The 13,208-nt window shown below is 43.9% G+C and overlaps 1 protein-coding gene across 4 annotated transcripts in view; it reads right to left on the bottom strand.

Moving 5' to 3' along the window:
- Positions 1 to 13,208, bottom strand: part of SMYD3 (SET and MYND domain containing 3) — a 741,121-nt gene that overhangs the window by 99,023 nt on the left and 628,890 nt on the right. For all 4 annotated transcript variants that reach the window (XM_005690552.3, XM_013970112.2, XM_013970114.2 and 1 more), the window contains 2 exons: positions 11,565 to 11,652; positions 7,055 to 7,229 (listed from right to left, as the gene is read on the bottom strand). In XM_005690552.3, the coding sequence (XP_005690609.1) occupies positions 7,055 to 7,229; positions 11,565 to 11,652 (263 nt within the window). The remainder of the gene's footprint in view (positions 1 to 7,054; positions 7,230 to 11,564; positions 11,653 to 13,208) is intronic.

Genomic DNA, 13,208 nt, shown 5'->3' with positions numbered 1-13,208 from the left:
AAAAAAAAAATGACTAAGTGGCTAAGGGATTACTGTCCACATCAGTGAGCAGAGAATAAAACATTTGTTCATTCATTGGGTGAAATAATTCTGTAAACCTCAGCATGGAAGATAGATGGCAAACACCGTAAGCGAACAGAGCACTGGGTGAAACTCAGATGCTCGCGTCCGCTCCTGGATGGAGACCTGGCTTGGCTTGATTTTCTGGGTCCTCCTCTATGAGTGTGGCTGAGGGAAGTCTTACCACACAAGACCCTGCAGTCTAGGGATGAGCTTCAGTGACAGGGATACGGAGAGGAGCATCCTCCTGGAGCCATCTCACAAGGTCTGTGTGACACGGAGACGTGAAGGAACAGCAGAGCAGGCCCAGGGAAGTGCTGAGTGAGTGACTGTGCCCGGGTAACGTGCACTCACACGCCCTGCTGGCTCCCAGACTAGAACGTCGTATTGCTGGATGACAAAAACCCCACAAAAGACCAGCTGTACATCTTCAGGGGAAAAGCCAGTTTGAAAACAGTAGTAGAAGGTACTGCGCTGACGAAGCCTTACATTTCATTAACTTATCTGCTGAAGCTTCTAAGGGAAAAGTTTAAAAATTACTGGCAAAATGAAAATGGAGGCGGCTGCTATGTAATTACTGGCAATGTCTGATTTACAGACTATTACTTGTAACTATGTCATGTACACAAACCACTAGCCGCATTTTACTTCTGTTCTTCCCACTATTTTTTTTTTCCCTGACAACAAAGCACAGAAACTGACCTAAGATGAAATCTTACTCTTTCATGCCTTCTTTCCCCTATGGAGGATTTCATACCCCCTTACTTCTTTCTCTGATCATGGCACCATCATATACACACTCATGCTTAAGATCCTTCATCATGCCTACCCTTCTGCGTCTTTAAAGGTAGTTTACAAAATGTCATACCCAGCACTACTTGTGGACAAGTAAATCAGTCCAAGCAAACCTCACTCTATAAGAACAGACCTTGATCAGGGAAATGAGAAGGTCCTTATATATTGTGAAATGAATTTAAATCAGATATCATCAAGATCATGCCATCCATTCTTAATCCTTTAGAAGAAAGAGAGGCATTTTGGTGGATGGGGGACACAAATTGGTAATAGTTATTTACACTGAAAATGAACATCACCTTTGCTAGAGCAAATTAGCATTTAAGGAATTTATCATGTGGACTCACCCTATGGATTCAGTCACATTGGAACACAAGCATACAAGTACATGGCTGTTAATCATAGTATTGTTTGACATGGTAAACATACATGGAAACCAGAGGGATGAATTATGGTACACTCATGAGATGATATACTAGCTGTCTGTTATAGAGAATAGGTACAGAATGAGGCCCGGATGTCCACATTGGTTATAAAGTGAAAAAGTCAGTTATGGAACATGAGACAGAGAGAGACCCTATTTTTTTCCCTTCTTTCTCTTCCACAGAGGAGAATTCCACTGGCTTCTTACCTTTCTTTCCCCACCCACCAGGCTAGTAGGCATATTTAATAGATCAGGATGGGGACCAAGTCTCTTCCTAAGAAAGACAAGAAGAGAGAATGTGAGGAAAGGAGGGGAAAGTGAGGAAAGAAGGGGATAGTGGGGCTTTGAAATATATTCAGATGAGCGCTTCACACATTGAAAAGTTCAGAAAGAAACTCACCACGGCTATCGTCAGGGAGCAGGAAAGGAGTGTGAAAGAAGAGGGTGGTTTTTCACCTTTCCATTGTTTTGAAAATGTCCTTTCCTAAAAGTATACATTATTCTTACCATAAAAATTAACAGAATGTGCAGATATCTTGAAAGTACTCCTTGAAGCCTTAAAAAGCCTCTCTATTTCCATATCATCCTCTGGTTCCTAAAGAAAATCAAGTTTCATTTGTATTCAACATAATTTAAATCTTAGTTTTTAAAACTATGTACAATTTTGTTTTGGTATTTCTTTCTTTCTTTTTTAAATTTATGGCCTACATTGATGATGCTGAGCAGACTTTCATGGGCTGGTCCAAGGGACCTCAGATGATCTGTAACACCTTCTTCAATAAGAAAATTCTTTCCAAGTTCTAAACTACCAACTGGCAAACTAACTTGCAGGACCCAATTTATCATATGGCTGAGATTTGACCGAATTAAATTTTTAAATAAAATTTGTTAAGTATCTTTAACTCACTTTCATTCTGCTTAATGTCTGCAGTGCTAAGGGACAGATGACCCTGCATATATAATCAGAGATACATGCACAGATACCCTCAGGGGACATATTATGAGTCAATACTAAAGATTACACATTTTGTCCTATGTGAATTAATTCTAAATTGCTTTATGGAACATAAAGAACTTAATATTTTATGTTGCATCATAAAAGGAACTTCTATTGAGTAAAAATAAGTGGAGTGGCAAGAAGGGAGTTGAGGGCAATGCATTGATTTGGACTGGATAAAAATGGAATAATGGACACCTTCTCTCAGGTTGGCAGTTACGATTTCACCAAGGTCAGCAGTGACAAAATCTCTATGAGTGTCTTGACCTCAAGCTAGTTGTTGAAAACGGTAATGTCAACATTGTAAACCTGTTACAGCAGACAGCAATCCAGTCACCTCTCAGTAACACATGCCTAACTGCCCATGTCCTTGGCTACAGGTGGACAAAAAGCCCCCCCGGAGCATCTGCTGGGCTTGCCTGGTGGCTCAGATGGTAAAGAATCTGCCTGCAATGCAGAAGACCCTGGTCAGGAAGATCCCCTGGAGGAGGAACTGGCAACCCACTTCAGTATTCTTGCCTGGAGAATTCCACAGAGGAGTCTGGTGAGCTACAGTCCATGGAGTTGCAAATAGCTGGACATGACTGAGGGGCTAACACAATAAAACAATGAGCATCTGCTGGGAGATGGTATAGACTGCTGAGTCCCTCACCTATGGCCCACTGCCCACTTTGGGATTCCCACCTCACAGTTTACGATTGTTAAAGGGCTTGAGGGGAGAAAGGACCAAGTCCGCCAGCATCCACCCCTCTCTCCTTTCTCTTAACTCTGTTGGTTCTGGGTTACTCATCTCCTTCTCTGCTACAGCTCCGAAAACAAACCGTTCAGTTCCCACTCATTTGAAGTGGATCGCTGCAGATTTGATTTCTTGAAATACAGAACACCGCAGAGGAACTCTGTAACAAGCTCCAGGAGGCAAAATGGAGGGAAGCTTGGAAACATGTCACCCAGCCTAAGAACAGAGGGTACATTTACAGAGTGAACATGACCTGCCAAACACCAGAGAAACATAAGCAAATGTATTCCAAACAACGTGGAGTACATTCTGGTGGATTTGGCCTCACTTACAAGAAAGGCCTCTTTGTTTGACTCAAATTTAAGTTGGTGAAACTGCCAGTTAATGAAGGGGTAAGAAAGTCCTCCAGAGAAGCCTCAGTGGGTATAGAGAAAAGAGGATTCAAAAGTACGTGCAGAAGGAGCTCCCTCAAAGGCATGCTGCCTTCTTAATGAATCAGGGGACCAATGTATGTTTCTGCGCTGGGGGCAGGGGCGGCTTGGCTGCAGAAAGGAAGGGGAGGATGGATAGAAAGGGTCAGTGTGTGTCCAGCCCAGCCAGCAGCATGGGGTGAGTGGCTGCCAAGCGGGTCTGGAGGAAGGAGGATTTTCTGTCTCCTGGCTGGCATCCATTCACTCATCAGGCAGCCTGCAGTTCAGCGTCCTGAGACCCAGCCCTGAGTTCAGAGAGGTAACGCCAACCATCCCCAACCTGCCTCTCATTGCAACACAGAGGCTCAGAAAGTGAACGAAGCCTTATCTCTTTGTATTCAATTCCTATTTTCTGAGAACCCACAAGATTCATCATACCTAACAGACATTTCACGCTCATGGGAAAGTCTACAGTCTCAGCCCTCAAGGCAATCTCTTATAAGTTTGATTAAAGCTGACTCACAGTCTGGATTCCAAAGCTGTTCAACCACAAGGCAGTGGAAGAAACCACCTAGAGAAGCTCTGAAAAACGCCCTCAGGGTCACCTGGGTGCTGTGGCTGGCCTGTGGACTTCTGCCATGCACCTGGCTGGTGGGTCTGCACCATCTTTAGGTTCTTCTCTGTCTGCACCATGCTCCTGGCTTCCTGACCAAGCATGTCATTTCCAGCTTCCTTCCTTTGCCTGAACCCATATGCTAGATCCTGGACTTGCTTCTGTTCTTATCATGTGGATCCTGGTAATTTCCCCACTCCATTGTCTTCCGAGGCTCTTCCTCAAGTGCAGACAGGTGGCACCCTGGGCTCTACCTCCCTCTCCTCCTTCTCCGAGGACCACTCCCCTGCCTGCTGTCCATGTTGCATAAATCTAGACTGGATCCTCCCTCTGCTCAGTCCCTTAGGGCTGACATCATACGGTCTTCAGAGTTGCGAAACTCAACATCTCCCTGGAACAGTGCCTCTGCTACCCCTGGAAACTACCCCCCACCTCCAACCCCTGCAGGTCTCAGATGCTTTCAAGGCACCTTCACCACACTCGGTGACCTTGTTTCATGCTGGAGATGGCTATTCCAATCTCAGATGGTGGTATGTATGTCTCTGTGTCCTTTCTTCTAGACTGATCTATCTCATCTTCCAAACTTAGGTTCTCCAGTTCAGTTCAGTTGCTCAGTCGTGTCTGACTCTGCAATCCCATGGACTGTAGCATGCTGGGTTTCCCTGTCCATCTCCCAGAGTTTACTCAAACTCATGACATCGGTGATGTTATCCAACCATCTCATCCTCTCAACCATCTCATCCCCCTTCTCCTCCCGCCTTCAATCTTTCCCAGCATCAGGGTCTTTTTGAATGAGTCCATTCTTCCCATCAGGTGGCCAAAGTATTGGAGCTTCAGCATCAGTCCTTCCAATGAATATTCAGGACTGATTTTCTTTAGGATTGACTAGTTAGATATCCTTACAGTCCAAGAGACTCTCAAGAGTCTTCTCCAACACCACAGTTCAAAAGCATCAATTCTGTGCTCAGCTTTCTTTATAGTCCAACTCTCACATCCATACATGACTACTGGAGAAACCATAGCTTTGACTAGATGGACCTTTGTTGATAAAGTAACGTCTCTGCCTTTTAATATGCTGTCTAGGTTGGTCATTGGAGAAGGCAATGGCACCCCACTCCAGTACTCTTGCCTGGAAAATCCTATGGATGGAGGAGCCTGGGAGGCTGCAGTCCATGGGGTCGCTGAGGGTCAGACACGACTGAACGACTTCACTTTCACTTTTCACTTTCATGCACTGGAGAAGGAAATGGCAACCCACTCCAGTGTTCTTGCCTGAAGAATCCCAAGGATGGGGGAGCCTGGTGGGCTGCCGTCTATGGGGTCACACAGTCAGACACGACTGAAGTGACTTAGCAGCAGCAGCAGCAGCAGGTTGGTCATAGCTTTTCTTCCAATGGAGCAAGTGTCTTTTAACTTCATGGCTGCAGTCACCATCTGCAGTGATTTTGGAGCCCCCCCAAAAATAAAGTTTCTCACCGTTTTCATTGTTTCTCCATCTATTTGCCATGAAGTGATAGGACCAGATGCCATGTTCTTAGTTTTCTGAATATTGAGCTTTAAGCCTACTTTTTCACTCTCTTCTTTCACTTTCATCAAGAGGCTCTTTAGTTCTTCACTTTCTGCCATTAGGATGGTGTCATCTGCATATCTGAGGCTATTGATATTTCTCCCAGCAATCTTGATTCCAGCTTGTGCTTTATCCAGTCCAGCATTTCTCATGATGTACTCTGCATGTAAGTTAAATAACTGGGGTGACAATATACAGCCTTGACATACACCTTTCCTGATTTGGAACTAGTCTGTTGTTCCACGTCCAGTTCTAACTGTTGCTTCCTGACCTGCATTCAGATTTCTCATGAGGTAGGTCAAGTGGTCTGGTATTCCCATCTCTTTAAGAATTTTCCACAGTTTGTTGTGATCCACACAGTCAAAGGCTTTGGTGTAGTCAAAAAAGCAAAAGTAGATGTTTTTCTGGAACTCTCTTGCTTTTTCCATGATCCAGCAGATGTGGGCAATTTGATCTCTGTTTCCTCTGCCTTTTCTAAATCCAGCTTGAACATCTGGAAGTTCACAGTTCACGTTCTGTTGAAGCCTGGCTTGGATAATTTTGAGTATGACTTCACTAGTAAGTGAGATGAATACAATTGTGTGGTAGTTTGAATATTCTTTGGCATTTCCTTTCTTTGGGATTGGAATGAAAACTGACCTTTTCCAGTCCTGTGGCCACTGCTGAGTTTTCCAAATTTGCTGGCATATTGAGTGTAGCACTTTCACAGCATCATCTTTTAGGATTTGAAATAGCTCAACTGGAATCCCATCACCTCCACAGCTTTAGGTTCTTAGCCTATTGCAAACCAGGGTCCCACACCCACCAGTGCCAAACTCTCAGCACCAGACTTTAACACCGCTATTCCTCCCGAAGTTCCTCTGATCTGGGGTGAAACACACACTGGCCTGGAGGAGCTGAGACTAGTCAAGAAACAATGAGCAACAGTCCCTTCCTCTGACTCAGTGATGTGTTTGACAGGGCTGTCTCCCTGCTCTCCAGCTCGGGTCATAAGGCGGTTAGGAGGTCAAATGATTCAAGTGAAGGCACCCCAGCAACCATGAAGCCCTGAGAAGTGAAAGAAACCAGCGCTGCTGTCAGTCAGACGGAGGGCCCCGCACCGCGTCCATCAGCAGAGCTAATGCCACAGCCCGCACAAGCTGCATCTGTGCTGCACTCCTCTCTGCCCCCCTTGCCCCGGGCCCTACACTTGCCTTTGCCACCTTGAGCGGCACACTTTATTAGAATCACTGGCTCCATATAGAGACAGCATCTCACTAGTCCCTGCACAGACACAGCGCCTGACACATGGAAGGAACTTCATAATGATGAATGAACACATCAGTGAACAAAGGTTTGGCTTTATACATCAAGCGAGCAGCAGATGCAGCACTCTTATAAAGCAGCTCTGATGAGCATGAGGTCATGTTTTCGAGTCTTTGCCCCTTACTCTAGCCTGTCCCCTCGACTCACCTGTAAGGTTCCATGGTCCGGATGCCGTAGAACAGCGCCTCCTCCAGCAGCCCGAGGTTGATGCAGGCGTCCATGGCGCAGTCGAGCACCTTCAGCTGGTAGATGTTGATATCAGGAAGCCGCTCTGCGTTACTGCTTATGATCGACTGGCACATGGCCAGAACCTGTTCCCACTCTGTTATTAACCTCAGTTAAGGATTCATTGTGTTCATCAAGAGAAAACAAAAGTGAAATGAGATTCTCTACAAGGCTGAAGAGCTCCCAGGCACAGGAGGGAAGGAAGTGCCCATTATTTTGCACAAATGAGCTGCCTGAAAACACACTTGAGAAACAAAACATGTAAGTGGCGTCTCAGAGAAAGAATTCTGTTTACATCAACAAGCCATCTTCCAACCAAGCCTGTGCTTTGGGGGCTTAGATTTCCAGAGAGCCATTCTTTCCTCCTAGTCCTACTAGATGAATTCTCCTGAAACCTAGTCCTCAAATGAATGCAGCTACTTATTAAACTCTGCTAAAGACTAAGTTCACTTTATAATTATTTACTCTGTTAGCTGCTGTTTCAAAACTCATCTGAAATTAAAGACGCTTTAGAGAGACTCCTTTTTAAAAAAGGAGGAGCTCATTTTTGCTTCTGTGTCATTTGAACCTTGGGCATATATGAAACCAAAAACACAACCCATAGGCACACACAAGGGAAAGCAATTGAAAGAAATCCATTCCGCTGGATCTCAAATTTTTTGAGTATAAAAGAAAAGTGATCCAAGTCTATCCTTAAACAATGTGTGTGTGCTCAGCCAAATCTACTTCTTCCAGCATTCAGACTCCCAGGGCACTGCTTTCCAACACATTAGTAAACAGTTTAAATAAACCAATCAAGTCAACTATGTGAGTGGGAGCTCGTATCTTTCTTTTTTAACTTTTTATTTTATTTTGTATTGGGGAGGGGCTTCCCTGGTGGCTCAGATGGTAAAGCATCTGCCTGCAATGCAGGAGACCTGGGTTTGATGCCTGGGTCAGAAAGATACCCTGGAGAAGGGAATGGCAGCTCACTCCAGTAGTCTTGCCTGGAGAATTCCATGGACAGAGGAGCCTGGGGAGCTATAGTCCATGGGGTGGCAAAGAGTCGGACATGACTCAAAAACTATCACTAATATTACAGCCAATTAATGTTGTGGTAGTTTCAGGTGAACAGCAAAGGGACCCAGCGTTACATACACATGTATCCATTCTCCCAAGAGCTCATATGTTTATTAATCCTCACAAGAAGTATATAATCCTCAGAAGGCAGAACACCTGGCACTACAGGCCTGACTTCCTGGGTAGAACTTCAAGCACCAAAATTCACGGCTAACAAGCCTTTCTGTACATGATGCTGTATCATTTTAGGCCGAGTCCTGTCTCTGAGGAGTTAACTGTGGTCTTGGAAGAGGTACATTTACTGAAGAAAAGTGACTTGGTGGCCTTCTGTTTTACTCATCTGACGTGTGTGCTTAAAGTTTACTGCACGTATTCCCTAGAGGCTGGGGGAGGCGGTGTCTTAGGCAATGCACTGGTTTTGTAACAAACTCCAGGCTAACCTCTGTGGCTTTTCATCCTAGGATTAGATATGTGATGGATTATCAGGAGGAACGACTGTCTCTTACACAATAACCCAGACATTTCTGTGGCAAGACTCTGACCCTATATTAACATCAAGTTGTGTGACTTCCATTATTATTTGCCTATTCATTTATGTACGCTCCAACTCATTTTAAAGAGGTTTGGGGTGACAAGCCTTGGAAGTAAAAGCCAGATGCAGCCGCTGATAGGAATACATCTGCTTTATGCCCCAGCAAGCTGGCAGGAACCACATGACGACTTCCCTTCGCAACACTGACAAGTCTCCTGGCAAACAAGGTAAACCTTTCCTGTAAAAACACCTCAGTGAGCAAAAAAATGGAATAATTTTAACTAAGCGGCTTTTCTCCCAAGCTAATGCTGACATGTATAATGTTTGCTCAAAAATGTAGTCCCTGGCATTTGCTGGGTGTTGACCACAAGTCCCTCTCTTCCAGTGAGGAGAGCAGGGCAGACAGCCTACCTGAAGAGAAAAGAGTGCTGATGCCAGGACAGGCACCTTTCTGCAGAGTTTACCATGACTGCAAGAGAATTGATGGGGGGAGAGAAAGGGGAACACACTGAATCCCCCTGGGAGTTAACTTCTTGAGACTCAAAGACTGACAACCCTGGCTCTTAGAATCGTCCACTGCTTACAATCCTCCCATGGTCCCCGAGCCTATACGTAACACCTCGTCTGGTGCATGACACTGAAGCAGGGCCCGGCCACGCTCCCGTCTCTCACACTGAGCAACTCTAACTGGGCTGCAGGCGGCTGCGCCTTCCGCGCAGGCACAGGCTTCTCCCTCAGGGTCTCCCCTTTTCCACTGCCTGCCTGGTGAGCTCCTCCTAACCCTCCCGGGCAGTTGCCTCCTCTGTGAAACCTTTAACCTCCCAAAGTTGACTGCTGTGCTTTCAATGTCCCTCAGATATTAATCTATGTATTTAATACCCAGCTACTCAAGAGGGCGGGGAGTACTGGCTTGTCTTCTTAATCCTGCCTGGACCATAAGGTGGGTTATAACCAGTAAGGCGCCTGGCACAGTGTTCATCATCAGTAAAGCTCATCCCATTGAGACTGAACTGATCATCCTCGGGCCCTAATTTCTCTGCAGGGCACTACACAGAACAAGTCTTTTCTGCAGTGTAACAACAGCTCTCCGGGCCTGAGAACAGCCATCTTGCTCTCAGATTCAACTGCTTGCCAATTGTCTTCCATCCTGTCCGCAGAGTTTCAAATACCACTTGATCCTGGTTCCATTCCCCAAAACTCATTTTCTTCTCTACCCCTTTGAATGTGTCCTACCCCAAACTGAAGAGAAAATTTTAGAAATGATCGGACTAATACTATTAACTTTCTCATTTTCTATTCTCTAGTTCTACTAATGAAGTCCAAGATCACAGGAGTGTTTTGTTTTGTTTTGTTTTTTTCTGGGTTGCGGGGGGGATTATATCATACTCTTAAGTTTTATTGAATTTTGATGTTTACTAAAAATCTTAAAATTCTTTCACAGATTCTGCCATCAAACTTTATATATATTTATACACTTGAACTTTTTGGCCCAAATAGAAGATGTGAAATACCCTCTTACTGAATTTCATCTTCATCTCAGGCATCATTGCATCATTCAAACCTTCAAAGATCTTTTGAGCTCTTGATTTTGTCATCCCAGCTCTGCCATCCTTCCAGTCCAAATACTTTTGAGAATCTGATGAACTTGTGCCCTGCATCCTCAGACAAGGTGCTGAAGCAAAGGAGGAAGAGGACTGGTTTGGGAACAGGGCACCCCACAGTGACAGCGATCCACTAAGCATCAATTCTGCAGTTTGGCTCTTCAACCATTTAATGAGACGTCTGGTCACTCTAGCATCTAGCATAAATCTCTTGGTTACTTTTTAAAATCAAATCTCTTTCTGAAGTCCGCATACAAACTTTACCAAAGAAAGCCATGACTCTGCGAACTCACCTGCTCTTAAGGAACCCCTGCAGCATCCTGGCGATCACAGCTTCCCTTCCATTCCTTTCCTTCCTTTCCATTCCACAGCTCGAGATTCTTTACCAATACTGCTCACAACAATCAAAACCCCACTGGACTATAGATTTTACAAATTACTTATTTCACCTTTAAAAAATAGGAACATTTGTCTAACTGCCTCTCCTGCTCTTTTACAACTCTTTAAAGAACACTGTATTTTGGAAACCTCATTTATAGATTTTCTTAGTGCCTGGGATATATTGCAATCTTTTTTTTTTTTTAATCTACATTAGTCTCTTTTTCCTTACCTTTCAGTTTCCTTTTGTCACATTTTTGCTCAAGCTAATTCCACTCCTGGAAGTGGCTCCCTCTCAGCCTCTGCCTGTATAAACCTTGTCCCTGATTTGGGCTACTTTTCACACAGTATAACATCGGTGGAGCTTTCCCAGAGGACCTCCATCATAAACAGTCTCTCCTTACTCTAAAGTGTACCCACTCACGGTCCTTACCATTTATGCCAAGAAAACGTACTGCGTAGCACCGCTGACTACCACTGTAGTCATGACTACAGTCATTAAATTATAAGGATTTTAAGTTATACATTATAGAGATGTAGGTCATGGGAGGAAGGGAATCCAGAAATTTGTTACCTTGTACATATGTAAAGAGAGTACTCCATACTATCCTACTAATCCTAGCTATAAATTTTGATTATCAACTAATAATGGTGAGGAATTCACATTGACCTTACCACAATCTTCCCTCACCACTACTGAAATTGTTGGCTGGGGACAGGGATGCAGCCTGTGCCTGTGGAACAGAATGAAGCTCTCTGGCTCATGGAGAGGTCAAAGCCTGGACTTGGATTCATTAATACCAGGCTCCAACCAGTAAGGAAGCAATCCGATAAACAACTCAGTCCATAGGTAAAAGGATACTCCAATGTGCCTTCAGTTCTTCAATTTTTTTCAGGGATTCTTGGACTTCCTTCCATACCTGTTCATCACCAGTCAGCATATCAGCATCCTGTTCAGGCCACATTAAAGAACAGAGGAAGACAAATTCCTCAATTAAAAAAATGGGCAAGAATAGACATTTCTCCAAAGAAGGTATTCAAATGACCAATGAGCACATGAAAAGGTGCTCAACATTATTAGCCGGTGGGGAAATGCAAATCAAAACCATAAGGAGATATCACTTTGCACCTACTAGAATGGTTATAATAAAAAAGATAATAAAATGTTGGTAAGGTTGTGGAGAAATTGATATCCTCGTACATTACTAGTAGGAAAGTAAAATAGTGTAGCCACTTTGGAAAACAGTTTGGCAGTTACTCTAAAAGTTAAACAGAGTTATTATATAACAATTCCACTCCTTCCATGTATGTCCAAGAGAAATGAAAATATATGTTCACACAAAAACTTAAGCATAAATGTTCACAGTTACATCATTCATAGTAACAAACAAAGTGGAAACAATCCAAATACCATCAACTAATGAACGGGTAAATAAAATGTGGCGTAGTTACACAATGCAATTCCAGTTGACAATAAAAAGAACCGAAGTACTACAACATGTACAGCATAGATAAACAGGAACAACATCATGCTAAGTGAAAGAATTCACTAACGACCACATATCACATGATTTCACCAATATGAAATGCTCAGAATAGATAAATCCATACAGACAGTTAAGTAGATTAGCAAATGGCTGGGGCAGGAGGGTGGTAAGTACACAGAATTGAGGAGGGATTGCTAATGCTTTTTTAGGGGTGATGAAAATGTTTAAAAGCAATCCTGGTGATAGTTGTAATCACTTTCTGATGTGATGAAAAGCTATAAATTGCTACACAAACAGCTATCAAACTGTACACTGTAACTGAATTGTATCCTATGTGAATTATGCCTCAGTAAATATATTCATATATGTATGTATGAATATATTCAGGCTTCCCTGGTGGCGCTAGTGGTAAAGAACTTGTGTGCCAATGCAGGAGATAAAAGAGACTCGGGTTCAATCCCTGGGTTGGGAAGATCCCCTGGAGGAGGCCATGGCAACCCACTCCAGCATTCTTGCCTGGAGAATCCCTTGGACAGAGGAGCCTGGTTGGCTACAGTCCATAAGATCATAAAGAGTCAGACATGACTGAAGCACCTTAGTGCACAAGCATGTATGTATTTATCAGGAAAGAGAACAGAGGCAAGAGCAAAAATCATTTGTCAGGAGACCCATGAATAACACTTGAATCAAATATTGAGTCATCAATCAAAATGAGGATAGGTAAAAGATGAGTACAATTATACCCATGTGAACCAATTTGATTACTATGAAAACTAAAAAAAAAATAATAATTTAAAAAGTAATTCAGAGCTTCACAGGTGTCTCAGTGGTAAAGAATCCACCTGCAGTGCAGGAGATGTGGGTTCGATCCCTGATCAGGGAAGATCCCACACGCCTCGGAACAACTGAACCATTGCGCCTGTGCTCTAGGGCCTGTGAGCTGCAACTACTAAAGCCCGAGTGCCCTAGGGCCCGTGCTCCACTACAAGACAAGCCACTGCGATGAGACGCCTGAGTAC

The sequence above is a fragment of the Capra hircus genome, chromosome 16 (assembly GCF_001704415.2).
Source record: "Capra hircus breed San Clemente chromosome 16, ASM170441v1, whole genome shotgun sequence".
NCBI lineage: Eukaryota > Metazoa > Chordata > Mammalia > Artiodactyla > Bovidae > Capra > Capra hircus.
The sequence above is the reverse complement of the archived record's forward strand: the minus strand, read 5'-3'. Positions and strand labels throughout refer to the sequence as shown.